This window comes from Carcharhinus amblyrhynchos, unplaced genomic scaffold, assembly GCF_965287045.1.
Source record: "Carcharhinus amblyrhynchos unplaced genomic scaffold, sCarAmb.v2.hapA chromosome_186, whole genome shotgun sequence".
Classification (NCBI taxonomy): domain Eukaryota; kingdom Metazoa; phylum Chordata; class Chondrichthyes; order Carcharhiniformes; family Carcharhinidae; genus Carcharhinus; species Carcharhinus amblyrhynchos.
The window spans coordinates 175,229-195,976 of record NW_027649926.1 but is presented as its reverse complement, the minus strand read 5'-3'; the positions used below and the strand labels follow the sequence as shown (position 1 = coordinate 195,976).

The following is a 20,748-nucleotide window of genomic DNA, read 5'->3' as shown; positions in this document are numbered from 1 at the left end:
CTTTGGGTTGCCAAGAACAAAGTGGGCTAAATAGCCCTTTTCTGCACTGCATTTCTACTATGCTTCTAAGATTCTTTGGAGTCATAGATGCAGTAACTTTCACAAGCTCTTCAATAACTTTAGAACTTGTTTTCTTTAAAGATTATATTGCAGTCAATTTTGCAGTTTGTGCAAAAGCATAATAGATACAAATTATAAGCTTTTTGTTTTAGTCAGTGGTGCTAATAAACTGTCTTACAATCTCTGTACTCAAATAATAATTACTTTTGTTGGGTCAAAGTTAATTCCTCTCCCTGTAGTTGGTAGTTCTCTTGCCTTTGAGTCAGAAGGTCATGTGATTTAAGCCCCATAGTGCAGCATTCCTTCAGTAATGCACTATCAGGGGTATCATCTTTTAGATGAGATATTAAGCCAAGCCCTGTTTGCCTTACATAAAATATCCTATTGCACTATCTCTGTTCTGCTTAACTTTACTCAAGTATTCTTACTTTGCAGTATTGGTGCTGGGTTTATTTTGGACATTTCTATGAACAGAAACTTACTGACTTTGAATCAAAAATGCTGTTTTTGAAATTGATCTTTTTTTTTCAATCGGTGTTACTATGCCACCCACACCTTTTAAAATAGAATCACAGAATCCTTACAGTGCAAAGGGAGGCCATTGACCCTTAATCATCTACTCCTTCCTGTAGAAGAATGTCAGATGTGATTCCGTGATTGGACAGCCCTTCCTGAACAATTGAGTGTGCTAATAATTACACGAACAATCAATTTAAGATTGAGTTAGACTTCTAATATGACTCTTATGCTTGCTCAAAGCTACAAATATTGGTATGCAGGCACCTGTTTTTTTGCAAGCAAAAGGAACATGTCCAGGTCTGAGGGCAATTGTCTCCTTGCCAATGCCTTTATTGGAGTTAACTTGCCAACCAATCAGCACTTTTTTTTAAGACAGTTTAAATTGTTGCTCCCTTTGAAATTTGGTATTTTTGCATACAATTGTACAGCACAGAAGAGGTCCTTTGGCCCATCAAGTCCACACTAACACATTAGAAACATGTGAACTCTCACCTAATCCCATCTGCCAGCACTTGGCCTATAGCCCTGAATGTTATGATGTGCCATGTGCTCATCCAGATACTTTTTAAAGGATGCATCTGCCATCCTTTTGCAATGTATTTCAGATCGTCACCACCCTCTGGGTAAAAAAGTTTTACCTCACATCCTCCCTAAACTACCTGCCCCTTACCTTGAACCTATGTTCCCTTGTGACTGACCCTTCAACTACCAGGAACAGCTGTTTCTTATCTATTCTGTCCATGTCTTTCATAATCTTGTACGCCTCGATCAGGTCACTTCTCAGTCTTCTCTGCTCCAATGAAAACAAGGTAAGAAGTCTCACAACACCAGGTTAAAGTCCAACAGGTTTATTTGGTAGCAAACGCCAGTAGCTTTCACACCACTGCTCCTTCGTCAGGTGAGTGGGAGATCTGTTCACAAACAGGGCATATAAGACACTTTCAGAAATACTCAAGTTCTGTACTAAAAAGTGATTATTTGGATACCATATTAATATGAATTCCATACAAGTGTAGAAACTTTTGCATTCTCTAACCCAGGAATTGTTGGCAATTTTCACAAGAGATCAGTTAGCTTATTGTTTTTCCAGGGGAAAGCCTGATCAGATATTGAACATTTTCAAGCCAGTGATGGCAATTGCAAACTTTCATTTACCATAGCTGAGATTAGCTAGTTTGGTGTTGTAATTTTAAACTTAACTGACTTCACTTGCAGTTCCAAAATGAAATGAAGAGTTTACCTTGCGATTAATGGAGCAACAATGAAGGAAAGAATTCCTCTTGATCAGTTAGAATTGTTATTTGCAGTACGTATTCAACAACGTATTACACTGAAACACATTAAACATTCAATGCAGGCAGCACATAACTGATCACTTCATTTGGTACAGACTTTGGAGCATCTTTTGCTTCTTCAATCTTCATTTATGTTGTATCTGTACTCTAAGTCTCCTTACGTCATTTAAGAGGTTCTTTAAAAGGAAAAACAGACTGGCTAACCCTAAGAGAGAGACAAAATACTGCAGATTTGGAATCTGAAACAAAAATGGAAAATCTCAGCAGGTCTGACAGTATCTGTGGAAAGAGAATGGAACCAGTGTTCCCTCCGAGCTGAGGGCAAAGAAAAGATTTTTACTATGAGGGAAGATGGAGGGGGAGGGACTGTAAAAGGATGAATGGAATGTAAATGAGGAGAAAATAACCTGAGAGAAGTGCTAAAAGTGTGAGGGAGGGGTGTGAGTGTGTGTGGCAAGAAGAGCAGGAATGGAGAAGCAGAAAAATGGAAGAGAGAAAGAAGGATGATGAAAAGAAGAAACAGAATGAAATAAAATAAATAGAAATGGGGTGAAGATGGAGGGGAGAGCACATGCTCTGAAGTTGTTGAACTCAACGTTCAGTCCAGAAGGCTAGAAAGTTTCCAATTGAAAGATGAGGTGCTCCAGTTTACATTGGGGTTCATTGGAACGTTGCAAAATGCCAAAGACGGACATGTGGACAGGAGAGCAGAGTGGTATGTGGATGTGGTAAGTGACAGGAAGATCTGGGTCACCCAGTCTACATTTGGTCTCTGATGTAGAGTAGACCACATTGGGAGCAGCAAATGCAATAGACCAGATTAAAAGAAAAACTGAAGTGTTGCTTCATCTGAAAGGGGTGTTTAGGACCTGGGACAGTGAGCAGAGAGGAGGTAAAGGGGCAGGTGTTGCACCTTTATGATTGCATGGGAAAGTGCCGTGGGCAAGGGGTGAGGTGTTGGGTGTGACAGAGTGGATCAGGTTGTCCCAGACCGAACAGTCTCTGCACAGTGCTGACGGGGTGGGGGTGGGGAAAATGTGATAAGTGGTGACATCATGCTGGAGTTGGCAGAAACAGTGGGGGCTCTATTTTCTCTCCACAGATGCCGTCAGGCCTGCTAAGATTTTCCAGCATTTTCTGTTTTTGTTATGTGGTTAACTTTTAACCCTAACACACTCCAACTGTAACTAAACCAACATCTCCCAGCTCCCAGAATATGAATTGAGAGACAAAAAAAAACCATGAGCTTCTGAAACAGTGAAACTAACAATTGCAACACAGACAAACCCATTTGTTCCCTTTGACATGCAGATAGACTTACGTATTTTCAACAATTCCTATGCATATTTCCATCTCCAGGACTTGTGATTTTTTTTTATCTGAAACCATCACAGTTGTGGAAAAAGCTTAATTTGCCACTGTGTCTGCCAGAGATATCATTTGAATCTTAAATTTGTAAAGCCCAAGAAGTTAGAACATCAGATTTCCCAGCTGCGTCTTGCTAATACGGCCAAACCTCGGTGCTGGCTGGGAAAGTTGTCTAAGAGTCGGTGAAGAGTGACGAAGTAGATGAAGGAAAGTGCAGGCTGTTTTTTTTAATATATACCAACACTGAGAGATCAGTTAATAGAAAATATTACAATAATAACACTTGGAATTATTTGACAGCTGGTTGCTATTTTCTGCTGGACATGTGTTTGCAGACGTTGGACAAGAACAGGTTTAGATTTCACTCAATAGCCAAACACGAGGACTAACAACTTGGTAAGTTAGGAGAGAGTAGCCACACCCAAGCGGCCTCACTCAGCAGTTGTCAGGCGTGAAGGGGAGTATAAGAGACTGGTACAAAGCCACTACTATTGTACATTGCTTATGTTTTAGAGAAATGTCTGTCAAAATCTTATAACATTAATATCCCACAACCATTCGGAGCTTATTGTTCTTTCTTTAACAGCCAAGCCCTTGCACAATTAAACATTTTCATTGCTTTGAGAGAAAAAGTTTCTTTAATTTCCTTACCTTGAGTATCACTGATTCTCTGAAGTTGTCCCAAACAGTGATTCAGTTTTTTAAGAATAAGTAGAATGTAATGTAACTTTAAACAGGCGGAAACTTACACTGTAGTCCCCTTTTATATTGGAGCTTCATGGGCTTTGCTGCTAGTATTCTCCATTTATTGTGTCCACAGACAAAGGACTGTACTTTGAACCAAGCCGAGCTGTTTATATATCAGAAAAGATCCTTTCTTCTAACCTTTGAATTGCTGAGCTAATGAAATGCAAATGAATCTTTTTGCCTGAACAATAAATGTTTGCCGAAGACTGCACTACTTGGTATTTGTAATTCTAATTAATATAGCTTTAACTAGCAGTGTTCTGCTTGGAAGATTTTATTTAATTTATATTTTTAAAATCTCTGCTCACTTGGAGGTCTATGCTGTTATGATCAGACTGCTAGCCACTTCTTCAAAGTGTGCTATTTGTGCACAATGCTGAGATTTCTACATTCTGTTGCGCTGCTTCAAAAACAGTATGCCTTATTACGTCTCAAAAATACTTCTCAAACAGCAAATTATTTTGATGTACGATGGCTGTTCTTATGTAGGCATAAGTAGTGATTTTGAACATAATGAGAGCCCACAAATGATTTAAGGAAAAAGTAGCTGCCACCCTTTTATCTCTGACAAATGATGGACTTGCAGCAAACCATCAATTAAGGAGGTGTGTCTTTGTTTAATCCACTTTGTTCATGCCTGTGAAGGTCAGTTGAGACGCAGGTTCTGCCACCGGCATTGCTCATGAAGCTGCCAAGTGACATTGTCTGTTGCCAAGCTGCTAGTCATCATGACAGTGCATATCAGTCCACTGAAGGTGTCACTGTTTCCCTCCGTTGCCAGGTGGTGACTCCTGGGTGCAATAGCCAATGTTTAGGGCCTTTGTGTCACACTCTCAAATATCCTTGAAGCAGAGCATTGGGTGTCCCACTGTTCAGCTGCTTCCGGCCACCATAAAGCAAGGCCTTGGGTATGTGGCCGTCTTTCATCCTGCAGGCAAGCTTAATCCACTGAAGCTGCCTCGGTTTGATTAGTGCCAGCACACTTGCCACACTTGTTACTTTTTTCCTGCCAGAATATGTTTATAAAGCACCACCTACAGTAAAGATAGAAATTAATAAACTTATTTTCTTGGTAGCTGCAAGTCACCCATGTTTCACAACCATAGAGCAAGGTGCTGAGAAGTCAGGCCTTATAAATCATCACAAATAGAAAATTCTGGAAACACTTAGCAAGTTTGGCAGTATCTGTGGAGAGAAAAGTATTCTTTCAAGTGAACATACCATTCATAGAGAAGGAAACGAGAGACTGCATAATGTCGTGTTACAGTCTTATTTAGGGTGTTGACAAAGATCAACTTAAAGCAAACTAAGTCCATTCAAAAGCCTGACAGCAGCAGGCAAGAAGCTGTTCTTGGGTTGGTTGGTACGTGACCTCAGACTTTTGTATCTTTTTCCCAAGGGAAAAAGGTGGAAGAGAAAATGTCCAGGGTGCCTGGAATTCTTACTTATGCTGGCTGCTTTTCCGAGGCGGCAGGAAGTGTAGACAGAGTCAGTGGATGGGAGGCTGGTTTGCGTGATTGGACTACATTCATGACCTTTTGTAGTTCCTTGTGGTCTTGGGCAGAGCAGGAGCCATACCAAGCTGTGAAACAACCAGAAAGAATGCTTTCTATGATGCATCTGTAAAATTTGGTGAGAGTTGTAGCTGACGAGCACCCCGGGCATTCTGTCTTCCATCTTCTTCCATTGGGAAAAAGATACAAAAGCTTGAGGTCACGTACCAACCGACTCAAAACAGCTTCTTTCCTGCAGCAATCAGACTTTTGAATGGACCTACCTCTCGTTAAGTTGATTTTTCTCTGCACCTTAGCTAAAACTGTAACACTACGTTCTACATTCTCTCATTTCCTTCTCTATGAACGATATGCTTTGTATAGCATACAAGAAACAAAACTTTTCAATGTTTTATCTTCAAATGAGCCACTTCATCTAATTCTCTTCCTGGTTGTTTCTTATACTCTTCAATTACCTCTTGTAAACAAATTTAAAATGTTCTCCTTTTATAGGTTTTATAGATTCCGTTTCAATTTTGTTATTCTAATCATCTTTGTAAAGTAAATTAGAATCCCCAGGCCCCCAGTGATCCTTCTAGATCCTTTGGATTGGAATGTTCAGTCATCATCAGTGCCCTTCAACACGTTGGTGTCAGCTTGTCATGTTTCCCGTACAGGAGCAACTTGGTTGCATTCTTGCAACATATGGTGTATCGTTTTGGAGCCCAAAAGACTCAGTAACCCCACCACCCTCCCTACAGCCAGAAATTAGTCACTGGTTGACCATTAGCTTACAAGCGCAGCTTTTGCCATAGCAAAGGTTGACAGCAAATATTTGAAATAATTCTTGAAAATATTTGTTAATTGGCAATGCTCCTTGAATGATCATGTCTGTCTGTGATGAATGCTGAAAGACTGTGTGCCAGTATTTATCCTGCAACTCTTTGCAGATCCAACTTGTGTAGTAATTTCACCTGATATTAATTTCAAGATTTTCTATTTCACAGCTTTTATCACGTCAGTTGTTCCAGCCCCATGGCTTTTGCAGTGGACCATGGAGATCTGTTAGCTCAAAGTTTAAGGTAACCTGGTTGTATATAGTATAGAGCTAAGTAATTAATACTTTGCAACACATTGATTCTTATAACATCTCACTTTTAATGCAATGCAGATATCAGCACTTGAAAGTCTTTTTTTAATGATGTTTGTTTATGGCAATTGGGTGTCACTAGCAAGGAATTTCCCACAAGATGGTGGTGAGCTGCCTTGAGTTCCTGTAGTGCATGTTGTGTAGGTACACACATGGTGCTGTTGGAATGAATTAGCAATGATAAAGGAATGGCAGTCAACTGGGCAGGTGGTGCCTTTGTTGATGTTGTTGCCAAAGTTGATGTAAGATGGTCTGACTGATTTACTTTTACTTTTTCTTTAATACAACTGCATGCAATTGAGTGGCTTGGCAGATTATTTGAGTGCAGTTGAAAGTCAGCCATGCTGCTGTATGTCTGGAATTGCATGTATCCCAGAGCTGGCAAGGATGGCAGATTTTCTTTGCTAAAGGACTTTAATGAATCAGTTGGAATTTATGATAATCCGGTAGTTTCAAGAGCATCATTACTGATACAAATTTTTCATTCCAGACATTAATTGATTGAATTGCTTACCCAGTAACAACATCACTATGCTACTGTGACCCTAATTAGGGTGCCTTTGCAGGAATATATCGCAATGCTGGAGTTTCCATATGATTTATGTTTATAATGGCAACATGTGATTGAGCCACACAAAGCAAGATCCCAAGTTGCTTGCTGACCACAGGGATGTAACAATTGGCCTCAGGGCTTGAAGTGGTAAGATTTGCATTCCTGATTTGCAATCCAGGGGCTTCTGCTGGAGTGTACTTTGTTTGTACAAACACATGTCTAGATGCCCTGGCATCTGTCGTTGAATAGTCTGACTTTAGTTACTGTCTTTGCATGATTATGGCTGAATCGCCGTTTGGATTAGTTCCAAAGAGTGGTCTGTGCTCCAAAAAGTCAGTGCCTTTAGTAGAGGAATTAAACATGGCTGAGATATGAAAAAAGCCATAATAACTATAAAGAATATGAATATAAAAAAGTGACAAAAAATGACAAACTAAGGTAGCGTAAGATAAAAACGTAGATGTAGACGCATGAGTAATAGCATGTTTAATGTGGTAGGGTTGTCGAGACGAAGGACAGAATTTAGACCAGAGAACAGCATTGATCTTACTGAATGATGGAACAGCTTTGAGGGGCTGAATGGCATACACCTATTTCTAATGAAGCATGACATTGAGAGTGAAGAAATGGCAGCAGTACTAAATAAGGAGTTTGCTTCAGCTTTTACACAGGATAATGATATTAGATTTCAGAATTATCAGAGGTGCATGTAGAACAATTAGAGATTATTTTTCAGTGGGGGATTTACTGTTTGTTGTCCTTGGGATATTACAATGAGGAGTCAGCTAAAGTCTGATTGAGAAAGAATGGGACAAAAACCCATATCAAGCCCCTGTAGAACCTCTTGCTCCCTCTACCAATTTAGGCTTTGCATTATTCCAGTAATTACTTATTTAGTATGGGTCAGGATCCATACAGCATTGCACCAAAATGGAGGAGTTAGCAAATCAAGAGTGAAGAGGCAATATTTGGCTTGTAGAGCCTGTAGAGGGAAGGGAAAAGTGAAAGACAAGTTCCACAGTTTTTATATCTGAAGATAGGAAGACTGTTTTGATCTCAAGACAGTAGGGTTTCAGGAGAAGGGACAATGTATATAAGTGTATTTAGGTCTCAAGTGGAATAAAAGGACATTTTAGAAGACGGTGGTCTATTGGTATTAACAAAGGCCATGCAAAAGAAGGGTGGATTTGATTGCTTGTCAGACAACAACCACAGCATAGCAGGAATAGTTAGTGTTACAAAAGCAGCCCAGGCAATACCGGTGAAGAGATGGAGTTGAAGACATTTCTGATCATATGTTGACAGTGGAATTCGAGAAAAGATTCAGATGAGTTCCGTATCAAAACGCTGTAAAACTTTATCCAATATTTCTAGTTTTGCACTATTTGGTAGAGGTAAGCAACCTCCTTACAGTTGCCATGAGGTGGCAATAGCCACATGTAACCATCTGGACAGTATCTTATTTTTCTCTTTGCATTGCTGAGAACTATAGTGAAAGGTCATTGACCTGAAACATTAACTCAGTTCTTGCCACAGATACCGTTAGACCTACTGAATATTTCCAGCCCTGTTTGTTTGATACTTGTTATTATGTCACCCAGTTATCTTTAAGAAGACAGGATGTTTACTCTTTCTCTTCCACAAACAGGCTGCTGATTTGCAGATTGAACTTTCCAAACACCCCAAGGAGAAGCCTGATAGTAGCAAACTGGTGTTTGGAAAATCATTTTCAGATCATATGTTGACAATAGAATGGAATGCAAAGAAAGGATGGGACAAGCCCCATATCAAACCCCTGCAAAATCTTTCACTTCATCCAGCATCTTCTGTTCTGCACTATTCAATCGAGGTAAGCAGTCTCCTTAAAGTAACCACAAGATGACCAGTTTAAATTTCAGGACAGTATCTATTTCTCTTCCCTTGCAGTGCTCAGTTATGAAAAATGCATCAAACTTTCTGATCTAAACTTCTGCCCTATTTTCCTATTCACTTCTCCCATTCATTTCTTTGTTTTGGAATTTGTTGTTTCATTTTGTCTTTCTAATGCTCTTTTCACAATCTGACTGAGAAAGTATTTGTTACGACAAGGCAGTTTTTCATTTCGTTTTAGTTTTTATTTTTAATAAACAATGAGATCAGTTAACAGCTAAATTGTGAAAGTTCACTTGATGCTGTTTTGTTGGCCTCTACTCCACTTTCTGCTCTCTATTTGTTAGAGAGGCTTATCTCTCCAATTTGATGAAGAACTTATGTGCAGAACATGAGAGATCTTTTTCTGTTTTAGACACTAGACTGCTAAATATTTTCAGCCCTTTTTTGTCTTTGACCTGCTCTACCTACATTATAGTCTCAATGTAAAATGTGTGTCTCAGCTAGCTTTATGGTTGACGCTACATTTACCATTTGAGGTGGCACAGTGGTTAGCACTGCTCCTCACAGTGCCAGGGGCCTGGGTTCAATTCCTGGCTTGGGTCACTGTCTGTGCAGCGTTTGCACGTTCTCCCTGTGCCTGCATGAGTTTGCTCTGGTTTCCTCCCACAGTCTGAAACACGTGCTGGTTAGGTGCATTGACCCAAACAGACACTGGAGTGTGGTGACTAGGGGAATTTCACAGTAACTCCATTGCAGTGCAAATGTATGCATTACTTGTGACTAATAAATAAACTTCAAACTTTTTCAAATACTCAGGATTGATTTTTAATAAGTGACCCCTTCTACCCCTTTAGTTTAGGATAAATGATGAACTGGATAACTGGTATGGATACATACCTTACACCTTCAATTCCCAGCAAGCTCACAATGATATACATGTTATGAATTGATAATATACTGAACCAATTGGTGCTGTAGCCTGAATCCACTCCTACAATTTCTCATATGAGAATTTCCAATTTCAGCCTGAAATCTTAATGAAACACTAGCAGAGTCCCAACAGGAAGGGAAACGAGAGAAATCCACCTCTGCGTCACCTGCCTCTCAGCCTCAGAGCAGGAAAAGATGATAGAACGTGTGCAGGCAATGTATCTGTCACCTTGGCTTTTATAATCATGATGGCCATGAATAATCTGCTAGGGAATAGGAGAGAAACTTCATTCAAAGAGAGGGGAAAATGTAGAACTCACTACTACAGGAAGTATTTGGGGTACATTTAGGGGATGCCAAGGTATAAATGAGGGAGAAGGGAGGAATATGTTAATGACATGGGAGGAGATGCATGTGAAGCACGAATGTCAACACAGACCAGTTGGGCTGAATGGCCTGTTTCTGGCTCTGTGTTCTGAGTAGCTATGTAAAGGTTGGAGCAAGAACTTGACAATATGATTTGAAAAGCACTTTTACTGTCCCTTTTTGATATCTGGATCACTACTTAATTCTGGCTGTAATTTAGAGCAAGAGATGAAAGTATTGGATCAAAAGATGGGGGAAATTCAAGGGCTTCACTAATATAGACTTTGGTGTCTGGTTTCAGCCCGTAGTTTATTAAACATGTAGTAATGTGACTATCTCTTCCAATAGTCAGCTGAAGTAAATCTAGCAGACAGTGTCATTGCTCCAAAGCAATTTGAGTTTTGTTAAATTTTCATTTGATTATGGTAAAGGCAAATGCTTTGAATTGTTTTAATGAAATTACTAAACAATAATAGTTGAAATAGTAGCTACAAGAAACACTCATCCGTAATTTTGTGTGCAACATAAAGGGCTGTACTTTACAGGATGCTATGGTCCTCTTCAGGCAAGCTCAGGAGTTGGCGACAAGCTCACACACCCAAATGACATCTGCCCCTTAGCAATTTAATGCAGGAAGTTTAAATAGTGTAAGGTGAGACTTCCAGTCCTGTCTCGGAAGGAATCCCTGCCCTAAAAAGCTGTCAGATTGTAATATCTCTGTAAACACAACTCATTCAAACAGCAACACCAGGCAGGAGTAATGACTACTTCTAAGACTATATTCAGTTCTGACAAAGAGGAGCAAGCAGTGCAGATTTTGAAAAACGAAGAGTGCTGAGATACTCTGCAGATACTCCGAGGCAACATTACAGAGAGAAACAGAGCTAATGTTTCATGTGAATGAACTTTGATCAGAACAGATATTGGTGAACTGTTCTGATGAAAGTCATCAATCTGAAATATTCACTCTGTATTCTCCACAGATACTGCCTGACATTTTTTTGTTTCCAACAAAGAGGATCCCACTTGAGGTAAGTACAGTTTATTGTGTGGGCCAGACTGGAAAGGCGGGCGGGAGGCTGAATTGGGGTTGGATGGAGTCAGGAGGGCAGGTTAAAAGATGACCTTGTGAGATGGGAGATCCATCGATGCATACAGGGAACTCTCAAAGGAGATTCCCATTTGTTGCGCACGCCCCCCCTCCCTCCCCCCCCCACAAGCCAAACATGGTCCTGCACAACTGAAGCTGCTGGGCTTCCCTCATGGTGTGGATGTTCAGCTGCCACCCAACACTTCCACCCCTCCCCTGCCCTCTTCCACCATGCTTTTTGGGGCTTCTGGACTGTTCCCTCACCTGGAAACTTGGTTTTCCTAGGGATGTAGTATCCTCTTGATTGCAGGGCCTGAGTTGGACTCTGGAGCCTTCAATTCAGCTATTGGAGTTTCTCTTTGATAAGAGATTAGGCTGGTTTGAGAAGTTGGTCACCCTCCTCCAAGTGGTTCTGTATGGAGACTTCCGGTTTGACCTCCCTCTTGAGGTTTGGATTTCCCTGGGGGCCAGTGTCCTGTTTAGAACATAGAATACTACAGTACAAACAGGCCTTTTGGCCCACAAGCTGCATCGATCATATCCATACCTACCAGGCCTACCTGTAACTCTCAATCCCATTAAATCCCATGTACTCATCCAGAAGTCTCTTAAAAGACCCCAGCGAGTTCGCTTCTAGCACCACTGATGGCAGCCGATTCCACTCACTCACCGCCCTCTGAGTGAAAAACTTACCCCTGCCATCTCCTCTGTACCTGCTCCCCAGCACCTTAAATCTGTGTCCTCTCCTGGTGACCATTTCAGCCCTGGGAAATAGCCCCTGAGAATCCACCCTATTCACACCTCAACATTTTATAAATCTCTATCAGGTCACCTCTCAATCTTCGTCTCTCCAGGGAGAAGAGACCTATCTCCCTCAATCTATCCTCATAAGGCATGCCTCCCAATCCAGGCAACGTCTTTGTAAATCTTCTCTGCACCTTCTCAATAGCTTCCACATCCTTCTTGTAGTGAGGCGACCAGAACTGCGCACAGTACTCCAAGTGGGGCCTGGCAAGGGTCTTATAAAGTTGCAGCATTACCTCCCGACTCCTAAACTCAATCCCTCAATTAATGAAGACTAGCACACCATACACCTTCTTGACCACATCCTCCACCTGCGAGGCCAATTTAAGAGTCCTATGGACCCAGACCCCAAGGTCCTTCTGTTCCTCAACACTGCTAAGAGTCCTACCCTTATATTGTACTCCTTCATCCCATGGGACCTGCCAAAATGGACTACTACACATTTATCTGGGTTGAAGTCCATCTGCCACTTGTCTGCCCAGTCTTGCATCCTATCTATGTCTCGCTGCAACTTCTGACATCCCTCCAGACTATCCACTAACACCACCAACCTTCGTGTCATCGGCAAACTTACTAACCCATCCCTCCACTTCCTCATCCAGGTCATTTATGAAAATGACAAACAGCAAGGGTCCTAGAACAGATCCCTGGGGCACTCCACTGGTGACTGACCTCCATGCAGAAAAAGATCCACCAACAACCACTCTCTGCCTTCTTCAGGCAAGCCAGTTCTGGATCCACAAGGCAACAGCCCCTTGGATCCCGTGCCCTCTCACCTTCTCAAGAAGTCTCGCATGGGGGACCTTATCAAACGCCTTGCTGAAGTCCATGTAAATCACATCCACTGCTCTTCCTTCGTCAATGTGTTCAGTCACATTTTCAAAGAACTCAGCTAGGCTCGTAAGGCATGACCTGCCCTTGACAAAGCCGTGCTGACTATTTCTGATCATGCTAAACTTCTCTAAATGTTCATAAATCCTGTCCCTCAGTATCCTCTCCATCAACTTGCCAACCACTGAGGTCAGACTCACCAGTTGGTAATTTCCCGGGCTATCCTGCTCCCTTTCTTGAAAATAGGAACCACGTCCACAATCCTCTGGAACCTTTTCCGTCTCCATCGATGACACAAAGATTTGTTGTGAAGTTGTGCTGTTCTGTTCCTGGTAGCCTTCCTGTGAAATGTATGCTGAAAGACCACGTCTGGCTCCTATTGGATAATCCTGATCCTCCGCTCTCTGGGGTCTCCTTTCTTTATTCTGGTAGGTGGAGTGCTGATACAGACTCTGATTTGTTGTGGTTAATCCTGGAAGGTTTCCCTTGTCTTTAAGTTTATTTATTAGCATCACAAGTAGGCTTGCGTTAGCACTGCAATGAAGTCACTGTGAAAATCCCCTAACAGTCACACTCTGGCACCTGTGGGTACACTGAGGAAGAATTTAGCATGGCCAATTCATCTAACAGCATGTATTTCTGTCTGTGGGAGGAAATTCAGGTCACTACACTACCAGAAGGATGTGGAGGCTTTATAGAGCATATAGAAAAGATTTACCAGGATGTTACCTGGTATGGAGGGCATTAGCTATGAGGAGAGTCTGGAGAAACTTGGTTTGTTCTAATTGGAGCGATGGAGGTTGAGGGGCGACTGATATAAGTCTACAAGATTATGAGGGGCATGGACAGATTGGATCGTCAGAAACTTCTTCCTAGGATGGAAGAGTCAAAAACTAGGGGGCAGAGGTTTAAGGTGTGAGGGGCAAGATTTAAAGGCGATGTACAAGGCAAGTTTTGGAATGTATTGTTTTGTTAATGGAAAGGGCCCTGAGAGATAGGATTTATGACCATTTGGAAAGATTCAGTTTAATCTGGCATAGTCAGCATGGTTTTGTGAGGGGTAAGCCCTGCCTCTCAAATTTGATTGAATTCTTTGAGGAGGTAACTAAGTGTGTGGACGAAGGTAGAGCAGTTGATGTCGTATACATGGGTTTCAGTAAGGCGTTTGATAAGGTTCCCCATGGTAGGCTCATGAAGAAGATAAGGAGGTGTGGGATAGAAGGAAATTTGGCCAATTGGATAAGTAACTGGCTGTATCATAGAAGACAGAGGGTGGTGGTGGAGGGAAAATTTTCAGACTGGAGGCCAGTTACCAGCAGTGTGTACCACAGGGGTCGGTGCTGGGTCCTCTGCATTTTGTGATTTTTTTTTATCAATGCCTAGGAAGAAGGCGCTGAAGGGTGGGTCAGTAAATTTGCTGATGACACCAGGATTGGTGGAGTAGTGGATGAGGTGGAGGGCTCTTGCAGGCTGCAGAGACATTGATAGGATGCTGAGTTGGGCCAAAAAGTGGCAGATGGAGTTTAACCCTGATAAGTGTGAGGTGATTCATTCTAGTAGGACAAACTTGAATGCAGATTACAGGGTCAACGGCAGGGTTCTAAGGAATGTGGAGGAACAGAGAGATCTTGAGGTTCATATCCACAGATCTCTGAAGGTTGCCACTCAAGTGGTTAGATCCATGAAGAAGGCTTATAGTGTGTTAGCGTTTATTAATAGGGAGTTTGAGTTTGAGCCGTAGGGTTATGCTGCAACTATACAGGATCTTGGTGAGACCACATTTGGAATATTGTGTGCAGTTCTGGTCACCTCATTATAAGAAGGATGTGGAAGCATTGGAGAGAGTGCAGAGGAGATTTACCAGGGTGCTGCCTGGTTTGGAGGATAGGTCTTATGAGGAAAGGTTGAGGGAGCTGGGGCTTTTCTCTTTGGAGCAGAGGAGGATGAGAGGCAACTAAATAGAGGTTTATAAGATGATGAGGGGGATTGATAGAGTGGACATGCAGAAACTATTGCCTCAGGTGGATGTAGCTGTTACCAGGGGGCATAACTACAAGGTTCATGGTGGGAGATATAGGAGGGATGTCCGAGGTAGATTCTTTACTCGGAGTGGTTGGGGTGTGGAATAGACTGCCTGCTGTGATAGTGGAGTCGGACACTTTAGGAACTTTCAAGCGGTTATTGGATAGGCACATGGAGCACTCCAGAATTATAGAGAGGGGATAGCTTGATCTTGGGATTGGACATAGCTCGGCACAACATTGAGGGACGAAGGGCCTGTACTGTGCTGTAATGTTCTATGTTTCTATGTTCCTATGTAAGTTTCTTACAGAGGGTGGTGGGTGCCTGGGACTCGCTGCCATGGGAGGTAGTGGAAGCAGTCATAATAGTGACTTTTAAGGTGCGTCTTGACAAGATCTCCGGATTCTCGGAGGCTATTTTCCAGGGCTGAAATGGTCGCTATGAGAGGACACAGGTTTAAGGTGCTGGGGAGTAGGTACAGAGGAGATGTCGGGGGTACATTTTTCACTCAAAGGGTGGTGAATGAGTGGAATCGGTTGCTGTTGGTGGTGGTGGAGGCGAACTCATTGGGGCCTTTTAAGAGACTTCTGGATGATCACATGGGATTTAATGGGATTGAGGGTTATAGATAGGCCTGGTAGGTAGGGATAAGATCAGCGCAACTTGTGGGCTGAAGGGTCTGTTTGTGTTTGAACATAGTATTCTATGTTCGATGTTCTAAGTACGTGAATAGGAAGGGAATAGACAGATATGATCCCTGGAAGGTAGGGAATTTTAGATAAGACGGGCAGCATGATCGGTGCAGGCTTGGAGGGCCAAAGGGCCTGTTCCTGTGCTGTAATTTTCTTTGTTCTTTGAAACTGGAGCACCCGGAGGAAACGTGCACACACATGAGGAGAATGTGCAAACTGCACGCAGCCAGTGATCCAAGCCGGGAATTTAACCCAGGTTCCTGACGCTGTGAGGCAGCAGTGCTAACCACTGTGCTGCCCCCCAGTGGCACAGTCTAGTTGGGAGGAGGAGAGTCCTATCTCTTGCTGAGTGCCCTATGGATGGGTATCTTGATAATTCTTCTTTTTGATAGTGGGGTTTCCTGGGTGGAAAATGGTTTTAAGTTTTCTGGGAATGGGAAGTCTGATTGATGCCTCTGATATGGCTGGAGAGGAGGGAGGTTTATTTGTGTTGTGAATGTAGGTGAGGTGTCTGAATCCTTGGCTTACACACTCATTTCCAGGAACCAGTATGCTGCCACGCCACATCCTGTATCACTGGCAGTATCCTGATGTTCTCCTTTTTCTGAGTTCTCCTTTTACTGCTTGCAAGTGCTGGAATGTAGAGTTTGGCCCCGATTGGTTGTACATTACTCCATTCGGGATCCTGTATATTGTGTAGCTCTGTTCCTGTGAAAGAGGATGTGCACCAGGGGCCACGTGTTCATGGTGTCCTGGTCTCCTGAGACCTCCCATTCTCTCTTTCTGACATCCTTTCTTTATCTGTATGGCAATAAGTGCTGGCCGCAGCAATTGCAACGATTGATCATTTGAATCATTTGTATGAGTGTTCACTGGTGTTTTCTGTATGTTTATGTGGAATAATGATCACTCTGTACTCTACTAGATTTGGGAATTTGTTGAATTTCAATCAAAATATTCTTTAAAAAAAAAAGTGAGCTGATGCATTTTGGGGGGCACTAACAAGGCAAGGGAATGAATGGTAGGGCACCAGGAAGTACAGAAAACCAAATGGACCTTGGGATGCATGTCCAGAAGTTCCTGAAAGCGGCAGGACAGCTTAAAAAGGTTGTTAAGAAGGCACATGAGTTCTTGCCTTTTCTTAGCTGAGGCATGGAATATAAGAGCAGGGAGGTTATGATGTAATTATACAAAAAGCTCATTAGGCCACAGCAAGAGTGCTATGGACAGTTCTGGTTGCACACAATAGGTAGAATGTGATTGCAATAGAAAGGGTGCAGAGGAGATTCACCAGGATGTTGCCTGGGCTGGAGCAATTCAGCAATAAAGAGAGGCTGGATAGATTGGGGTTGTTTTCCTTAGAGTAAGAGAAGACCCAGTGGGGGGTTTTTTTTACCTGATTGAGGTGTACAAAATTGAGGGACGCAGATAGGGTAGGTAGCAAGAAACTTTTTCCCCTTACTAGAGAGGCCAGTAACCAGGAGGCATAGATTTATGATCAGGGACAGAAAGTTTAGAGGGGATTTGAGGAAAAACCCAGAAGATGGTAGGAATCAGGAACTCACTGCCTGAAAGGGTGATAGAGGTGGGAACCCTCAACATTGAAGAAGCATTTAGATGAGCGCTTCAAACACCGTAGCACACACAGCTACAGACCAAAAGCCGGAAAATGGGATTAGAATACGTGCTTGGTGGCCGGTGCAGACATGATGGACTGACAGGCCTTTTTCTGTGCTGTAAAGCTCAATGACTCTATTGGTAGCACCTCCCTTAATCTTCTAACATTCATTCCAATTGGTGCCATGATTGTGGAGGGAGTTAAAAAAAAACTGAGCTGATTGAGGTTAGTTCATGATTCAGAGCAGCACCGACGGCGTGGGTTCAATTCCCACATGAACTGAGGTTCTCAACCTTGCCTCTCGCCTGACGTGTGGTGATCCTCCAGGTTAAATCACCACAAGTCAGCTCTGCCCCTCAAAGGGGAGAGCAACCTATGGTCATCTGGGACTGTGGGGACTTTACTGTACCTAATTGACTAAAGTTTACTAATTCTGTTGGATGTTACATTTGATGTTAATGGTGCATTGTACTATGATTTGAAGTCAGGGTTTTTAATTTCTCTGCTCTGTTTGATCAAAAGCTATTTGAAGGTATGAAGGCTTTCCGAGGTGTGGACAACAAGATTCGCATGTTCCGACCTGATTTGAACATGGAGCGGATGCATCGATCAGCACTCCGAGCATGTCTGCCAGTACGTAAGGCACAGGACATTGGAAAAGCTCCACACTGATTGCATAAAAATGAAAAAGATGTGCATTTTTTTGATGCCTTGTATCTCAGAAGAACATCTCAAAGTTCTCTTATACAATGCATTGTTGAAATGCAGTGAGTGTTATGTTGCCAAACATGGCTGCCAATTTTGCACCATTCAGGTTCCACTCCAGGACTTGCACAATTTAATATAGTTCTGAAAGAGTGCTATATTGTCAGAAATGTTACCATTTAAGTGCAATATTGAACTAAACTCCCAGATCAATCCAATAGATACAAAGAAAAGTTTCATTTACACTAAAGTAAGAATATATTTTAATTCTAATCTCAGAAAAAAACCTACAAGCATGGTATTCCCATATCCAGCAGCATCCATCCTTGTGACCTATCATTATCAGACTGCAGATTTGGTGCAATGATAAATTGTTACGTTCAAGATGTTTCAAATGATCATCTGTGTAATAATGCCCTTTAGCCTGTAGGGGTTCTGTATTATCAGAGTTTCTGGAGAATGCTAACTGTTTATCTATACTTTTAGGACTTTGACAAAAAAGAGCTGGTGGAATGCATTCGGAAACTTATCGAAGTTGACAGAGAATGGGTCCCATATTCTGATACAGCAAGTCTGTACATCCGACCCACTTTCATTGGAACGGAGGTATAAAATCCTTGTTTCTCCGATTACGTTCTGGTTTATGTCCAGATTATTGTTACGTAGGTTTGCTTTAACAGATTCACCAAGCCAGTGTTGTGTTTAATCATGTATACATTGAAGGATAAATCTGCACTTGAGTGGGTGTAAATTGAGTCAGTTGCTGAAAGTAAGCACAGAGGTACAGCAGGCAGTAAAGAGGGCAAATGGTATGTTGGCCTTCATAGCAAGAGGATTTGAGTACAGGGATAGGGATGTTTTACTGCAATTGAACATGGTGTTGGTGAGGCCATACCTGGAGTATTGTGTGCAGTTTTGGAATTGAGGGAGCACAGCGAAGGTTTACCAGGCTGATTCCTGGGATGGCAGGTCTATCATGTGAGGAGAGACTAAGTCGGTTAGGATTAGATTCACTGGAGTGTAGAAGAGTGAGAGGGGATCTAATAGAAACTTATAAAATTCTAACAGGATTAGAAAGGGTAAATTCAGAAAGAATGTTCCCAGTGGTGGGGGAGTCCAGAACGAAGGGTCATAGTTTGAGGATAAGGGGTAAACCTTTTAGAACTGAGGTGAGGAGAAATGTCTTCACCCAGAGGGTGGTGAATGTGTGCAACTCAGAAAGAGATTGAGGCCAAAATGTGTGATTTCAAGAAGAAATTAGATATATCTCTTGGGACTAAAGGGATCAAGGGATATGGAGGAGAAAGGGAAAATCACGATTTTGAATTTGATGATCAGCCACAATCAAAATGAATGGCAGAGCAGGCTTGAAGGGCCAACTGACCTACTCTGCTTCTAGTTTGTTTGTATAGAAACCGGTTACTGGCAATTGATTGTCATTTGGATATGTGTGTCACATGGTCTTCATCCAGGGAGTTAGAATTATAAAAAATTCAATACAGACGGAAGTAATTTGTCCTATTGTTCCTGTGACAGTGCCGACTTCACAATAGCACTACTAGCTTTAACCTCAATTTACTGTACACTGAATAATTTTATATTTCATTTCCTCGCAATTTTAAAGGATTCCTTAAAACCAATCTTTTTGAGCAATCTTTCAATATATTGCCCAAACTCTTCCACACTCACTTGCTGCTTTCTGTGTGAAACACCTTGGGACACTTTATTAGGTAAAACACAGTTTACACATCCAAACTAATATTTGTCCACACAACAAAAATAGAAAATGCTGGAAAATCTCAACAGGTCTGACAGCATCTGTGGAGAGAGAATAGAGCCAACGTTTTGAGACCAGATGACCCTTTGTCAGATCACTTACCCAGTTCACTTTTAATTGTTTTATTGACTCAGCTTTGGTAGCTGGTGGAAGTAATATACTCCAGTGTGTTAAAATAATTTCCTCTGACCCTATCATTTGTGCTTTTAGTACTAACCTCAATTTGTATTTCCATGTCCCTGATTTGCTTGCCAGCACTATATGTAATCAGATGCATGAACTTTCTCATTCTTAACCTTCTCTGCTACATAAATAGTTAGCTCAATTTTGAAATCCCTGCTTAATTTTCTTCCCTGATATTGTGCTTGTGCATCTGGTCAGCAAGTTATTTTGCTCTCCGTTGGTAAGGAGAGTTTAAGGCAAGCAGTTTGACAAGACGCTGCAGGGAGTGCAGCATGCTTTCACATTACCACATTTTTTCCCAGCCTTCCCTCGGAGTGTCTCGAGCTGATCATGCCCTACTCTTTGTTATCATTGGGCCTGTTGGACCCTACTTTGCCACAGGAAGTTTCAACCCTATCTCATTGCTTGCTGATCCCAAGTTCGTTCGTGCTTGGAAAGGCGGTGTGGGTGACTGCAAAATGGGAGGGTAAGTGATGTTAAAAAGAAAACATTCAAATGTAATTTAAAAAAAAATGCTTTTGAATGCAGAAGGGACAGAGCTTCATGAACTTACATGGCCTAGCAGGTAAGATGCATGTAGTGTGATCTGGGCCTTATATTCCAACAGCTTCTGTGATTGATTTCCAGTCTGTGCTCCAGTCAACATCAGAGACCCTAGGCTAGGGAAGGTAAA

General features: G+C 42.0%; 2 protein-coding genes across 4 annotated transcripts in view; one reads left to right on the top strand and one right to left on the bottom strand.

The window, feature by feature from the left end:
• sacs2 (sacsin molecular chaperone 2) overlaps positions 1-4,047 on the bottom strand; it is a 122,839-nt gene extending 118,792 nt beyond the window's left edge. For both annotated transcript variants that reach the window (XM_080183216.1, XM_080183218.1), the window contains exon 1: positions 3,894-4,047. The gene's annotated coding sequence lies outside the window, so the exon portion shown is untranslated. The remainder of the gene's footprint in view (positions 1-3,893) is intronic.
• bcat2 (branched chain amino-acid transaminase 2, mitochondrial) overlaps positions 1-20,748 on the top strand; it is a 61,104-nt gene that overhangs the window by 20,136 nt on the left and 20,220 nt on the right. For both annotated transcript variants that reach the window (XM_080183224.1, XM_080183223.1), the window contains exons 2-6: positions 6,490-6,564; positions 8,834-9,034; positions 17,933-18,043; positions 18,602-18,721; positions 20,378-20,541. In XM_080183224.1, coding sequence (XP_080039350.1) covers positions 6,490-6,564; positions 8,834-9,034; positions 17,933-18,043; positions 18,602-18,721; positions 20,378-20,541 — 671 coding nt within the window. The remainder of the gene's footprint in view (positions 1-6,489; positions 6,565-8,833; positions 9,035-17,932; positions 18,044-18,601; positions 18,722-20,377; positions 20,542-20,748) is intronic.